The sequence below is a fragment of the Pseudophryne corroboree genome, chromosome 6, assembly GCF_028390025.1.
Source record: "Pseudophryne corroboree isolate aPseCor3 chromosome 6, aPseCor3.hap2, whole genome shotgun sequence".
Taxonomy (NCBI): Eukaryota; Metazoa; Chordata; class Amphibia; order Anura; family Myobatrachidae; genus Pseudophryne; species Pseudophryne corroboree.
Genome location: NC_086449.1, coordinates 720,477,619 through 720,493,660, shown reverse-complemented (window position 1 = coordinate 720,493,660; position 16,042 = coordinate 720,477,619). Strand labels below are relative to the sequence as shown.

Here is a 16,042-nt window from a genome sequence, read left to right as displayed (position 1 = left end):
CTTCTTTAAAGTAAACCTTCATTACCTTCACAACCAGAAATAAAGACACGGAGACTTGAATTTTGGCAGAAAAATTGCTAGCTATTTATTTGTCCCTAACCAATAGCAAACCAGTAAATAGAAATTTTTATTAAGATGCCGATCCAGCCGGCATATGGTGGCAGCAAAAAGAACGGCTCTATTAACCTAAATTAAACTTAAATTACTAAAACTTCGCAACGATCCTAATTTTAATACAACCATCACACACCGGTAATAGGTGACAACTCAACCCCCACAGTGACTACCCACCGCTCCTGGGTGCCCTGCCGCTGCCTTCCCGGACGGGTGGTCAAGCGGCCAATAAGTCGATGGAGGTGAGTGCACCTAAACCAATACTAAACTGTAAAACACTACAGTTTACCATACAAATAGAAAACTGACGTTCTTTTCCGCCAATAAATAGCCAACGATAAAACCAGCCAACAACTTAACGCCAAGGCACCACGTGCCAAAATCTCTGACCACAAGGGCGGGAGGGTGGGAAGGCAAAATCCCCACAAGAGAGAGATTTAAAATGGCCTCACCTTACTTATATATCACGAACCCTCCCCTTCACAAAGGGTTGTACTTTCTTCACAGCTAGGTCCACCCCTCACCAGATGTTTAACTCTTTCCTTTCCTATGCAGTCAATTCTCTCTCCTTCTCTTCACATAAATCTTCAAAGTCCTCACAACATCCAAGGACTTTGAGGTAATTGAGGAGTCAGTAGCCACTGGCACCACGATAGGTTGATTGATATGAAAAGCCGACACAACCTTTGGAATAAACTGCTAACGCGTCCTGAGCTCAGCTCTATCTTCATGGAAAATTAAGAAGGAGCTTTTGCAGGACAAAGCCCCCAATTCAGACACACGTCTAGCAGATGCTAATGCCAACAGTGTGACCGCCTTCCAAGTGAGAAACTTGACCTCAAACTCCTTTAAAGGCTCAAACCAATCCGATTTCAGGAACTGCAACACCACGTTAAGATCCCAAGGTGCCGTAGGAGGCACAAAGGGAGGCTGGATGTGCAGGACCCCTTTCAAAAAAGTCTGAACCTCAGGGAGGGAAACTAATTGTTTCTGGAAGAAAATGGACAAGGCCAAAATCTGGACCTTTATGGAGCCCAAACGTAGGCCCACATCCACACCTGCTTGCAGGAAGAGGAGAAATACAATTATATATACTACATAGGGTATACATGACCCCAGTGAGGCTGGTGCATATTGGCGGATCTCATAGCTCACGGTGTCCTAAGTGTGGAAGCTTGGGAGCTGACTTTTGGCATCTGCTTTGGTCTTGCCCTAGGATATCGTTGTTCTGGAAAGAAGTTATACGTGTCATAATTGATACAGGTATCCCCTCTCCTATACTTACGCCTGTAACGTGTGTATTGCTGGTTATAGACGAGGAGGCTTTAGATCCGCCCAGCAGGCGGTATGTCATTAATCTATGTGCTCTGGTTAAGGTTTGCATAGCTAGGCTGTGGTTGGCTGGGGAAGCCCCGATACCTAGGGCATGGATCTCTTTGGTTAATGAAACCATTGCGCATGAAAAATGTGTATTCCTGGCTAGGAAAGCGGAAAATACATTAGTTACAGTTTGGGGAAAGTGGATGGGCTCTAGATATTTCAAGGATAAATAAGGCTCAGATTTGTATTTATTTTTCTTTTTTGGGATATTTTGGAGGTGGGTAGCCCGCGGCCAGCCATGTTATGTTATATTATGATATGATGTGCTATCTCTGCTATGCATGTGCTTAAATTGAAAGTGGTATGCTAGGACTGTTTTGTTCCAGGTCACCAGTGCTCTGTAGATATATAGCTTTATCTGAATACTTATCCGTCTGTTGTACTATGTGCCTTTTTTTTCTTTCTTTATATATGTGCAGCTGTCTGTATGCGGTTTTTGTATGTCTGTTTTTGTTGTTTTTAGTTGTTGTGTAAGTTGTTAAAGCAAAGCTGTAAAACTCCAATAAAAAAATTATTGAATTTAAAAAAAAAAAATTGGGACATAAAAGGTAGACAAAATAATTACAGACATATGGAAACAAATCTGTCAGAAAAGAGCATACAATGGTAATATGAGTGCTACTGATTTAATGTTGGGTCTGATTGAGGGGGAAATGAATTAATTTTTTAATATGAATGCTATTCAATGTCAAGGCTAGTTGGGGTAGAATTGGTCCTATTTAGTACAAATAAATGCTAATTTAAATTAGAGATGAGTGGGTTCGGTTCCTCGGGATCCGAACCCCCCCGAACTTCACCTATTTTACACGGTTCCGAGGCAGCCTCGGATCTTCCCGCCTTGCTCGGTTAACCAGAACGCGCCCGAACGTCATCATCCCGCTGTTGGATTCTCGTGAGATTCGTATTCTATATAAGGAGCCGCACGTCGCTGCCATTTTCACTCGTGCTTTGGAGATTGAACGGAGAGGACGTGGCTGCGTTTTCTCCCTGAAAAGCTCTGTAATCTGTGCTCAGTGTGCTGAAAATATCTGTGCTCAGTGTGCTGCAAATAATCTGTGCTCAGTGTGCTGAAAATATCTACATTCTCTGCCTGAAAACGCTCCATATCTGTGCTCAGTGTGCTGCAAATATCTGATCAGTGTGCTGCATTGTGGGGACTGGGGACCACCAGTATATAATATATACTTTTCTATAGCTTCTATACTGCTTGTCAGGACACACATGGGTCACAGTTACACCGCTCTGTACTGATATATATACAATAATATATATACTTTTCTATAGCTTCTATACTGCTTGTCAGGACACATGGTCACAGTTACACTGCTCTGTACGTATATATACAATAATTTTAAATACTTTTCTATAGCTTCTATACTGCTTGTCAGGACACACATGGGTCACAGTTACACCGCTCTGTACTGATATATACAATAATATATATATACTTTTCTATAGCTTCTATACTGCTTGTCAGGACATGTGTCACAGTTACACCACTCTGTACTGATATACAGTAATATATATACTTTTCTATAGCTTCTATACTGCTTGTCAGGGCACATGGGTCACAGTTACACCGCTCTGTACTGATATATACAATAATATATATACTTTTCTATAGCTTCTATACTGCTTGTCAGGACACATGTGTCACAGTTACACCGCTCTGTACTGATATACAGTAATATTATATATACTTTTCTATAGCTTCTATACTGCTTGTCAGGACACATGGTCACAGATACACCGCTCTGTACTGATATATACAATAATATATATACTTTTCTATAGCTTGACACCACCCTCCATTGCTATACAAAGAAGTGCTCAGAGCAGAATGCCTTACACACATAGTAACATAGTAATATACATAGTATCTAAGGTTGAAAAAAGACAATTGTCCATAGAGTTCAACCTATTTGTGGTCTCCTATGCACGATTATTTTGTAGAAAATTTTGACTGAAGTTGATGACTGCCGTTACGTTTTACCCCTCTTTTTTATAATAACCATAGTGCGTGACTATGCCCCGTAACCCTGGATATCCTTATCCATTAGGAATTTATCTAACCCATTCTTTTTTTTTTTTTTCAAAAAGTTTTTATTGACCAGTGAGGCAACAATAAAACAGAATGAGATCATCATGCATTACATAACCATTGTAGCATAGACATATAATAACAGTAATTATACTCCGTGTAAGCCCTAGACAATAGCAGAATTGAACAGTAGAGGAAATATACAAATATCAGAACAGCAAGAGACATAACTGGTATATGGAAACAGCATAGAACCTTGAGATCAAAAGGGGGCTACGGAATCGAGGGTTTCTAGCATGTACCATTTAGTATCTTTAAAACATTTCCGCAGGGCCTCCTTTGTAACCAGGGGGAGGGTCTGGACATAGGGTAACCAAATATGAAAGTATTTTTCAGTCAGTTTGTCCTTCTGTAAAGCAGTATTGGTCCAGTCTAGGTGGAATAGATGAGAGACCCCAGGGTGTAGTAGTGAGATAGGAATAGGGTCAGTGGAGATCCATTGAGAAAGGATCGTCTTTTTGGTAGCAGCCGCTAGTTTAATTAATAAAATACGTTGCCCCTTGGACAGTCCGGTAGTAGATGGTTTCGGGAATATACCCCAGAATGCCCACGTCTTAGTGATAGTAAATTGTAACTGTAGGTCTGTAGTGAAACAGTGAGATGAGGGGTATGCTCTGATAAGGTATCGTAGCTTGGGGGTGACATATGCTCTATGTAGAATTTTATGGTGCATTTCTGAGTATGAAACTGAGCCTAGTGTTTTATCTAAATAGGTGTTAGCCTCCAAAATCAGTTTCATAGTGAGATCTGGGAATTCCAGTTTCCATTTCAGGAGGCCCACTGAGCCAGATTCCACATTTAGTAAGGCGCGGGAGTGTGTGTATATGAGCGCCGTGGGGAAATTGCTATTTGGGGTGAGTTGTAATGTTTTGTCCAGGGTATGGGAGGTATCTTGCATAGTTAACAAAGATGTGACCTTCTGTACATAGCTGCATGCTTGAAGAAAGGGGAAGAATGGGATTCGTAAAGACGGAAAACGTGCCATAATTTGGGAATGTGTAAGTAAGGTCAGAGTTTCAGCGTGCAGAAAATGATGGATGTATTTTAGACCTCCGTCATACCAAGTCTGAAATATGGGAGAGGTAGTGTGAGGCTTGAAGTCTGGGTTACCCCAGAGAGGTAGGAACAGTGATATATATCGTGATATTTTTAGTTGCGAGCGAATCTGCCGCCAGGCAACACAGGTAGAGGAAACAAGTATATTGTCTGTCACATAGTGCGGTATGGAAGTGGGGGCGGTGTGTAACAGGGACACCAAAGACCGAGAGGGTGTAAAAGATTGTTCCAGATGTGTGTTGGCATATATGCCCCGACCGCCAATCCAGTCCAAAGCGATCCTGTAGTTGGCTGCCAAGGCATATGAATGAAGGCATGGTACATTTAAGCCCCGAAGGGAACGGGGTTGGCGTAATTTAAATAGTGAGAATCTAGGGTGCTTACCCGCCCAAAATAAATTTAGACAGTGCTTTGTCCAGTTGAGCTAGCATGTGTTTGGGCGGAATCAGCGGAAGCATCTGTAATACATAAATGAAGCGTGGGAAGCTGATCATTTTATACAAGTGACTCCTGCCAGTATACGTGAGAGGGAGGTGAGCCCATCTGGCAAAGTCTGCATATATCCTAGTAAATAGTGGGGGGAAATTAAGAGGATATAGCTTGGAGGGGTGATCAGGGAATAAAATCCCTAAATAAGTAATACAATTGTTTGTGGCCCAATGAAACGGGAACGTGTCGCCCCAACCCGCTTTTATTGAGGGAAAGAAAGCCAAGGCTTCTGTTTTGGAGTGATTCATTTTAAAACCAGAGACTAATTCAAATGAGTCTAAAATGTAAAGTAAGTGTGGTATGGCCTTTCGAGGGTTGCTAAAGTAAAGTAAAATGTCATCTGCAAATGCTGAGAATTTAAGCTCATGATCAGCCAGTTTCATGCCGTGCCATCTGTGTTCTCTACAGAAATGGCGAAGGAGGGGGTCTAAGGCCAAGTTAAATAAGAGGGGGGATAAGGGGCAGCCCTGTCTGGTACCTTGATATAGGGAGAATAGTCTCGAGTTGTGACCATTAACCGTCAAAAAGGCTTGGGGAGTTTGGTAGATGATGTGAAATACCTTAATAAAATCAAGACCAAAATTTTGGAGTCTAAGTAATCTGTCTATATGAGCCCAAGATACTCGGTCAAAAGCTTTGTCTGCATCACAACTCAAGACCATATTTTCCTTCTCCAATGAATCATGCGTTTTATACATGGCCGCCAACAATGAGCGGACATTATGTACTGAATGCCTATTGCGCAAGAATCCTGTCTGGGCAGGATGTAGCAATTTAGGTAAAATCACTTGGAGACGGGTGGCAAGAATCTTCGTGAATATTTTAAAATCCTGCTTTAACAATGAGATTGGCTGGTAGGATGAAACCAAGGTATGATCTTTATTAGGTTTAGGGAGGACTATGACTCGAGCCGTATTAAAGCCTGTCGGGGCAGGGTGGCCCGTCAAGAGTGCATTGTATAATTGTCTGAGGTGGTCACTTATATGTGGGAGAAGTAATTTATAATAGGCTGCCGACATGCCGTCGGGGCCCGGGGATTTCCCATTTGCTAGGGATTTGATGGTCGATTCCAATTCCGCTGCAGTAACGGGGGTGGTAAGAAATTCTCTATCGTCCTCAGAAAGTGTAGGGAGATCAGCCTGTGTCAAAAAGTCCATGCCAGAAGTAGGGTGGTCAGGTGGTGCGGTGTATAATTTCTCAAAGAAAGCCAGAAAGGTGTCGCTAATCTGTTCCTGTGTCACTGAGGGGGGTCCACATGTGTCTCTAATCGAGGAAATATGTTATGGTGTTGCATGAGTTTTTACCATGTTTGCCAATAATTTTCCTGGGCGATTGCCACAACGAAAATATTTGTTAGATTGGAAGGAGAGGAATAACTTGGCCTGTTCAGCACAGAGGGTATCGTGTATCAGTTTGGTGTCTTTATATAATGTTCTGTTAGTCTCAGACGGATCAGCCAACAATTGAGAATAGGCCGAGGCAACCTGGAGGGATGCCTCTGCCATCCTTTCCCGAAGTTGCCTTTTTCTGGCGGCAACATATGAAATAATCTGTCCTCTAAGAACAGGTTTAGAAGCCTGCCAGAAAAGATTTATGTCATTGACATGTGCTGCATTATCGTGTGTATAATTGAGATATGATTGTGACAAAAAGAGTTTAAAGTCCTCAGAATGGGCAAGGTATTCAGGGAACCGCCAGACATAAGAGTATTGTCGGGGTGTGGATAATGCTATTGTCAGGGTGATGGGGCATGGTCGGACAGGAGAATATTAGCTATGGTGGAGTCCACTATTCTATGAATCAAAGAGGCAGATATTAGCCAGTAATCCAATCTGGAGAATATTTTATGGGGGTGTGAGAAGAAGGAATATTCCCTAGAATCAGGGTGGAGAAATCTCCATGGATCCAGAAGCTGTAAAGAGTCCAGCATTAGGGACAGGGAGGGTGGCGTGGATCTACTGAAATTCAACTGTCTGGGGCCACCAGATACATCTAATAGCGGGTCTAGAACAATATTAAGGTATCCCTCTAAAATCAAAACCCCCTCCATCCAGTCCTGTAAATTAACAAAGATGTCTGAGAAAAAGGAAGCATTCGGCCCTGTAGGGGCATAAATACATGCTAAAGTAAAAAGCTCTCCTTCGACCTCTACCTTTAGAAACAAAAACCGGCCCTCAGGGTCCACCCAATAATCCTTGATCTTATAGTGCAGAGATTTACGAAACAGAAGAAGTACTCCCCTTGCTTTAGTAGTGTAGGAGGTGCTTCTGAAGTCTCCAACCCAGGTATCTCTGAGTGTATTGGGGTCATTGAGACGCCAGTGCGTCTCCTGCAGAAATACTATATCAGGATGAAACTTTTTGAGGTGAGTAAAAAAAAAATCCTCTTGACTGGCGTGTTCAGGCCCTCTACGTTCCAAGAGACCAATTTAAGAGACGTCTTTGAGCCATCAGTAGAGGCCCCAGTGTCCCTAGGGGTCGGCATTATCCAATACCCAGTCTAGTGGAACGCAGAGGGAGAAGCCACAAGCGAAAGTCCAATCCCCCATCCCAGCATGCAAGGGGAGGACAAAAATGATGTATCGGGCAAACAAATGGAGTTAGAATAAACATACAGTAACAAAACTACATAATGCAGGTAGAAAACAGTAGCCAATGCAGCATAGGCCACCAGTCATAACATTTTTTACATTTTTGAACCCAAGAAGACAGTAATAATAACCGTCCATCTGTAACAGAAACTCTAGTTTGATTAGAAAAAGGGGAGGGAAAGAAGGCTGACAGAAGAAATTGAATAAAGGATTCCCACCATCCCTGCATCTGCGGCAGGCGTGGAGAATTCCCATTTAACCCTATATGCAAGAACCATATAGAAACAATCAACAGTGTGCTATCCATTAGGAAAGAAGGAGAGAGAAAACAACATAGAGAGATACTTAAGTCTAGAAGAGTCAATCAGCATCGTCCATTCGAGAGTCAGACTGTGATGATGACAGAGACCAGCATCAGCTGAGTGATGGCCCTGATCAGTGGAGCAGTGTAGATGTGGTCTGAGCCCTGCGTATCCTCTAAGGGGGCAAGAGGCTCCAGACAGTCCAGGATTTCAATCAGGGGAGCAGGGAATTGCGGCCGCTGCAGCGGCGAGGCGGGGCTACGCTTCACGTACCTGTATTGAGGGGAGCTGTCAGCCAGCGGTATGGGGTCCAAGGGGCCGGCGGGGGAGCACAGCAGGGTGCTGTGAGTGGCCAGGGATCCCTCAGGCAGCCGGGTCAGCGTCTTCCACGAGACCCAAGATGGCCGCCGTCATCTGGTGCACACTGCTTGTGTGAGTTCCGGTGGGTGCAATGGGAGGGGGGAGCGAGCCGGGGTCCACGCCACTTTGCTCCGGGGTATCCCCGGGACCCGCCGGTGTGTTTGCAGGGTCACTGGTCCAGGGAGAGCTGTTGGTCTGGGCTAACAGGGATGCCCGGAGGGATAGCTCTCAGGGGGAGCAGCCGGATCGTTTGGTTCGCCCACCCGAAGTGAGGGCCCAGTTCTGAAAGCTGATGGAGGGGACAGTTGAGCTTTCAGGCCAGGGTGGGTGATCTGTAGCCTATAATGTGGGCATCCCCAGGTCTTTGCAACAGTGAGATATATGTAGTGAGGAGCTTCCAGATTATAATAGCCGTGGAACTACATATCAGGAAATAGGTATCAGCGGCCTCCGGATGTCCGGCCCAGCGATGGGGACGTTGTGCAATAGGGGAGGAGATGACCCACTGGACTGCCAGAAAGCCGTATGGTGTTTAGTGCCGATGCCTTCTCTCCAGGGCCCAACGTCTCACACCGGAGCCCGACGTATGAAATCAAAGATGGCTGCCGGACTGTGCAGCTCCTCAGCAGTCTCCAGCCTCCTTTGGCCTGCTCTTCACCGCGATCCCACCACCATCCGGCCGCCTGTGGGCTGCGTGAGGCCAAGGCCTGGCTGTGTAGATGGGAGCGTTCAAGCCTGGACAAGAGCGCCGCCGCCGCTATGCGCCCGGAGGTCCGGCGGCTCGGCATCCAAATCGAGGTCCCAGTCTCAGCAGGGGGAGCAGGCCGCAATCCGCGGGAGCCTCCACGTCGCTCCCCGCCTCCGCGGCCTAACTCCGTCGGCAGCAAGGGGGTAAGTGGGGAGATGTGAGGGAGAGGGTAGGGCCAGGCTGATGGGGAGGATGTCAGGAGGACACCGAGTGCAGCGTGGGCCGGCCGCGGGCAACTTCCGGTCCGGGCTCCGTCTGGGCTCGAGGTCCCGGCTTTGCTCCCTGCGTAGGCCGCAACCTGCTCGGACACACAGAATGTCCGCCGGCTCCGCAGCACGTACCAGGGGACTAGCGCAGACCTCCAGGGGTGGTGATGTGCCCTTAAAATCTCCAGGTGGGGGCAGGGGAGAGAGGTTAATTCAGCGCCGGCCGGGAGCTACAGAGAAGCACGTCCACCCTGGATAGTAGCTAGGCCACGTCCCCCTATCTAACCCATTCTTAAAGGTGTTGACTGAGTCTGCCATTACAACTCCCTCAGGCAGGGAATTCCAAACACGTATCGTCCTTACCATAAAAAAGCCTTTACGCCGTATTGTGCAGAATCTCCTCTCCTTTAACCTGAGCGAGTGTCCACGAGTTCTCTGTGTTGATCTAACCAAAAACAGGTCCTGCGCAAGATCTGTATAATGTCCCCTTATATATTTGTAAATGTTGATCATGTCCCCTCTAATCTCCTCTTTTCCAGTGTAAACATGCCTAGTCTTGCAAGCCTTTCCTCGTATTCCAGCGTCTCCATACCCTTAATTAGTTTGGTCACCCGCCTTTGAACCTTTTCTAGCTCCAGGATATCCTTTTTGTAGTAAGGTGCCCAGAATTATGTCAAGGTGTGGCCTCACAAGTGATTTATATAACGGGAGTATAATACTCTCGTCCCTAGCATCAATTCCCCGTTTTATGCATGCTAATATCTTATTAGCCTTCTTTGCTGCAGTCCTACTTTGGGTACTACTGCTTAGTTTGCTATCTATGAGGACACCTAAGTCCTTTTCCAGTACAGAATCCCCTAATTTTACCCCATTTAGTAGGTAGGTGTTATTTTTGTTCTTGTTACCACAGTGCATTACCTTACCTGTATTGAAGCGCATTCTCCATTTCGCTGCCCAAGCTTCTAATTTAACTAAGTCGTTCTGAAGCGACTCAGCATCCCCCTCCGCAATTTATAACTTTACACAATTTGGTATCATCTGCAAAAATTGACACCATGCTCTCTAGACCTTCTGTTAGGTCGTTAATGAAAATATTGAATAATAGCGGTCCTAATACTGAGCCTTGCGGCACACCACTTAGCACTTCAGTCCAAGTTGAAAAAGATCCATTAACCACAACGCGCTGCTCCCTATTATCTAACCAGTTTTTGACCCAAGTGCATATTGTGCTTCCTAGCCCTGATTCTTGTAGCTTGTAGATAAGTCTCATGTGTGGTACAGTGTCGAATACTTTGGCAAAATCTAAAAAGATTACATCCACCTCTTTACCCTGATCTAGGTGTGCGCTTACTGTTTCATAAAAGCTAAGTAAATTGGTTTGACAGGATCTGTCCTTCATAAACCCATGTTGATTCCTTTTAATGACCTTATTGACTTCAAGGAACTTCTGAATACTATCTCTTAGAATACCTTCCAATACTTTCCCCACTATAGATGTAAGACTAACTGGTCTATAATTACCTGGTTCAGCTTTACTTCCCTTTTTGAATATAGGCACTACTTCCGCTATACGCCAGTCTTTGGGAACCATACCTGATATTACTGATTCCTTAAAGATCAAAAATAGCGGTTTTGCAAGTTCAGAGTGAAGCTTCATTAGAACCCTTGGGTGAATACCATCTGGACCTGGTGACTTATTAATCTTTAAATGTTTTAATCGGTCACAGACTACTTCCTCGCATAAATAAGTACCTATCAGTGGGATATTCTCATTATTGAGATTATGTGTTAGTCCCTGAATTGGGTCCTCTCTAGTAAATACTGTTGAAAAAAACTAATTTAGTGTGTCCGCTGTCATTATCATTTTTGCTTAAGACTCCCAACTTGTCTTTTAAAGGGCCTATACTCTCCTTCTTTAATCTCTTGCTATTAATGTATTTAAATAATTTTTGGGGATTCGCTTTGCTTTCCTTTGCTACTAGTTTTTCAGTTTCTACTTTAGCCGTTCTTATTTCCTTTTTGCATATTTTGTTACATTCCTTATAGTGCTGAAATGACTCTGCTTCCCCGTCAGATTTGTATTTTTTAAATGCTCTCCTTTTCTTGCCCATAAGTTATCTTTTTGTTAAGCCACATCGGTTTATGATTTTTATTCCTTTTTTTTGCTGCTCGTAGGAATAAATTTGAGTGTATCTTTAGCTAGCAGGAATTTTAGTACCTCCCATTTCTCCGTAGTAATTTTTCCTAAAAACAAACCTTCCCATTCAATATCCCTGAAAAATACCCTCATCTTTTCAAAATTCGGTTTGCTAAAGTGTAGAGTCCTAGTTGAGCCAGTATAGGGCTGTTTATGAAAACTGATATTGAATGTGACCATATTGTGGTCGCTGTTTCCTATGGGTTCCCCTACTATAATACCTGATACCAAATCCCCATTGTTTGTTAATACCAGGTCTAAGATTGCATTGTACCTAGTTGGTTCCTCAATTAGTTGATTAGTTATCATTAAGTGTGTTTAAAAACATATTGCCCCTAGCAGTATCACATGAATCGTTTTCCCAGTTTATCTCTGGATAGTTAAAATCTCCCATCACTACTATGTCTCCTACCCCTGCTGCTCTTTCAGTTTGCTTTAGTAACAATTCCTCATCAGATACGTTGATACCAGGCGGCCTATAGCATACACCCAATACTAACTTTTTTATTCCTTTATCCCCGGATGCAATTTCTACCCATAATGTCTCGACAGTGTCTACAGTCCCCTCCTGAATATCTTCCCGTATATCAGGTTTTAAAAACGGCTTTACGTAAAGACACACCCCTACACCCTTTTTATTTAGTCTGTCTAGACTGACTGTCCAATCATGAGATTCGTCCCACCAAGTTTCAGTACATGACTTACCGGTAGTATTAGGGAGGGGCTTTGCCGTGGAGCGTTTACCTGTGGTTGTACATTTCAGGTCATTAGTGACATTAAAGGGCATTTTCATTTTCTTTCCCTTCTGTGGCTGATAAACCCAATCTAAAAGACAAAGATTATGGTCACATGCAAAGCAATCCCTGTGTACAGTGCAGACAGATACGGAGAATGGAACAGCTGGAGCATAAAAAATAGGATTTTAATTACCTACCGGTAAATCCTTTTCTCGTAGTCTGTAGAGGATGCTGGGGTCCACATTAGTACCATGGGGTATAGACAGGTCCCTTGGGAGCCATGGGCACTTAAGAGTTTAATAGTGTGGGCTGGCTCCTCCCTCTATGCCCCACCTACCAGACTCAGTCTAGAAACTGTGCCCGAGGAGACGGACAACTTCGAGAGAAGGAAATACACAGATAGTGGTGAGATTCACACCAGCTCACACATAGCAAGGCAAACCAAGCTAACTAGCTTGAACAAATCAGCAACAGCTGAACAACAGTACTTAACCAAGTAACAATGCAGTACTTAACCAAGTAACAAGGTAGTACCGAACCAAGTAACAACTGCAGGAGAACGAAGCGCTGGGCGGGCGCCCAGCATCCTCTATGGACTACGAGAAAAGGATTTACTGGTAGGTAATTAAAATCCTATTTTCTCTTACGTCCTAGAGGATGCTGGGGTCCACATTAGTACCATGGGTATGTACCAAAGCTCCCAGTACGGGAGGGAGAGTGCGGAGGCTCCTGCAGAACCAAACTTTAGGTCCTCAGAGGCCAAAGTAGCGAACCTGTAAAACTTAGCAAACGTGTTCGACCCTGACCAAGTAGCCGCTCGGCAAAGCTGTAAAGCCGAGACACCCCGGGTAGCCGCCCAGGAAGAACCCACCTTACGAGTAGAGTGGGCCTTAACAGATTTTGTACACGGCAATCCTGCCATAGAATAAGCATGCTGGATAGTGAACCTGTTCCAGCAAGAAATCGTCTGCTTAGAAGCAGGACACCCAATCTTGTTGGGATCATACAGGACAAAGAGAGAGTCCGACTATCTGTGACAAGAAGTTCTCTTCTTCTCTTCACATAAATCTTCAAAGTCCTCACAACATCCAAGGACTTTGAGGTAATTGAGGAGTCAGTAGACACTGGCACCACGATAGGTTGATTGATATGAAAATCCGACACAACCTTTGGAAGAAATTGCTAACGCATCCTGAGCTCAGCTCTATCTTCATGGAAAATTAAGAAGGGGCTTTTGCAGGACAAAGCCCCCAATTCAGACACACGTCTAGCAGATGCTAATGCCAACAGTGTGACCGCCTTCCAAGTGAGAAACTTGACCTCAACCTCATTTAAAGGCTCAAACCAATCCGATTGCAGGAACTGCAACACCACGTTAAGATCCCAAGGTGCCGTAGGAGGCACAAAGGGAGGCTGGATGTGCAGGACCCCTTTCAAAAAAGTCTGAACCTCAGGGAGGGAAACCAATTGTTTCTGGACGAAAATGGACAAGGCCGAAATCTGGACCTTTATGGAGCCCAAACATAGGCCCACATCCACACCTGCTTGCAGGAAGAGGAGAAACGGCCCAAGTTGAAACTCCACCGTAGGAAACTTCTTGGATTCACACCAAGACACATATCCAAAGCCGATGGTAATGTTTAGACGTTACTCCTTTCCTAGCCTGGATCCGAGCTAAGATCTAGCGTTCAACCTCCATGCCGTCAAACGTAGCTGTGGTAAGTCTTGATAAGCAAATGGACCCTCTTGCAGAAGGCCCTCTCGAACAGGAAGAGGCCTCGGCTCTTCCAGCAGTAATTCCAGAAGATCCGCGTACCAAGCTCTTCTTGGCCAGTCCGGAGCAATGAGCATAGCCTGAACACTTGTTCTTTTTATAAGTTTGAGAATCCTTGGGATGAGTGGAAGTGGAGGGAACACATACACCGACTGGAAGAACCACGGAGTCATCAGTGCATCCACCGCCACTGCCTGTGGGTCTTGTTGAGGCAGGACCCCATCATGTCGATTTGAGTACGCCCCAAAGACTTATCACCTCCGCGAACACCTCGGGGTGGAGGCCTCACTCTCCTAGATGGAGATCGTGTCTGCTGAGGAAGTTTGCTTCCCAGTTGTCCACACCGTCAGCGCCAGCGCGTGTCTTTCTGCCCAGAGGAGGATCTTTGTCATCTCTGACATTGCAGCTCTGCTCTTCGTTCCGCCTTGTCGGTTTATGTAGGCCATCGTCGTTACAGTGTCCGACTGCACCTGAATGGCCCAATCTTGTAGAAGATGTGCCGCCTGTCGAAGTCCATTGTACACGGCTCTTAGTTCCAGAATGTTTAACGGAAGGATGGATTCCAGACTTGACCACTGTCCTTGGAAGTGTTACCCTTGGGTGACCGCGCCCCAACCTCTGAGACTTGCATCTGTGGTTAGAAGGATCCAGTTCTGAATCCCAAACCTGCGGCCCTCGAGAAGGTGAGGCATTTGTAGCCACCAAAGGAGTGAAATCCTGGCTTTCGGCGACAGACGTGTCCTCTGGTGCATGTGTAGGTGAGATCCCGACCACTTGTCTAGGAGATCCAGTTGGAAGGGCCGTGCATGAAATCTTCCGTACTGTAGAGCCTAGTAGGAAGCAACCATCTTCTCCAGAAGGCGAATGCACTGATAAACCAATACCCGGGCAGGCTTCAAGACATCCCAGACCATTGTTTGTATCACCAACACTTTTTTCACCGGTAAAAACACCCTCTGCACTTCCGTGTCGAGGATCATCCCTAGGAAAGACAATATCCTTGTCGGCTCCAAATGTGACTTTGGAAGATTCAGGATCCACCCGTGATCCCGGAGTAGTCGAGTTGTGAGAGCAATGTTCTGCAACAACTTCTCCCTGGAAGATGCTTTTATCAGCAGATCATCCAGATACGGAATTATGTTCACTCCCTGCTTGCTTAGGAGTAGCATCATCTCTGCCATTACCTTGGTGAACACCCTCGGTACCGTAGATAGGCCAAATGGCAGTGCCTGGAACTGACAGTGACAGTCCAACATCGGAATGTGGAGGTACGCATCCTTGATATCCAGGGATACCTGAACTTCCCCCTCCTCCAGACCTGAGATCACTGCTCTCAGAGACTCCATCTTGAACTTGAATTCCCTCAAGTAGGGGTTTAAAGATTTCAGGTTCAATATCAGTCTGACCGAACCGTCCAGTTTCGGTACCGGTACCACAAAGTGGTTTGAGTAGTCACCCTTGTTTTCCAGATGAGGTGGAACTGGGACAATGACATTTGCCTCTTCCAAATTTTGAATGGATTCCTGTAGGATAGCCCTTTCTGTCAGCAAAGCTGGTAAGCCTGATTTCAAAAATCTGTGAGGTGGGAGTTCTTGAAACTCCAGTCTGTATCCCTGGTACACAATATCTTGTACCCAGGGGTCCAGGCCTGATGACACCCAGACCTGACGGAAATTTCTTAGACGTGCTACCACCTGCTTGATCTCCAGGCTGGGAGGTCCACCATCATGCTGAGGATTTTGAGTAAACAGAACCAGGTTTCTGTTCCTGCGAACCTGATGGTACAGGTTTTGTGGATTTTCCCCGACCACCTCTGAAGAAAGTGGAAGAGGGCTTGGACATTTTAAACTTTGCGGTCCGAAAGGACTGCATAGTAGACGTAGGATAAGATTTCCTCGTCGTCAGAGTGGCTGAGGGAAGAAAGGTTGACTTACCTGCTGTTGCCGTGGAAATCCACGCATCCAACGCTTCCCCAAACAGAGCCTGAC

The 16,042-nt window shown here is 45.3% G+C and overlaps 1 protein-coding gene across 6 annotated transcripts in view; it reads right to left on the bottom strand.

Annotated features, from left to right (window-relative positions):
• SOX30 (SRY-box transcription factor 30) overlaps positions 1 to 16,042 on the bottom strand; it is a 213,255-nt gene that overhangs the window by 41,978 nt on the left and 155,235 nt on the right. For 5 of the 6 annotated variants that reach the window (XM_063928392.1, XM_063928393.1, XM_063928391.1 and 2 more), the window contains one exon: positions 12,249 to 12,368. In XM_063928392.1, coding sequence (XP_063784462.1) covers positions 12,249 to 12,368 — 120 coding nt within the window. The remainder of the gene's footprint in view (positions 1 to 12,248; positions 12,369 to 16,042) is intronic. The other variant, XM_063928389.1, reaches the window with a different exon arrangement.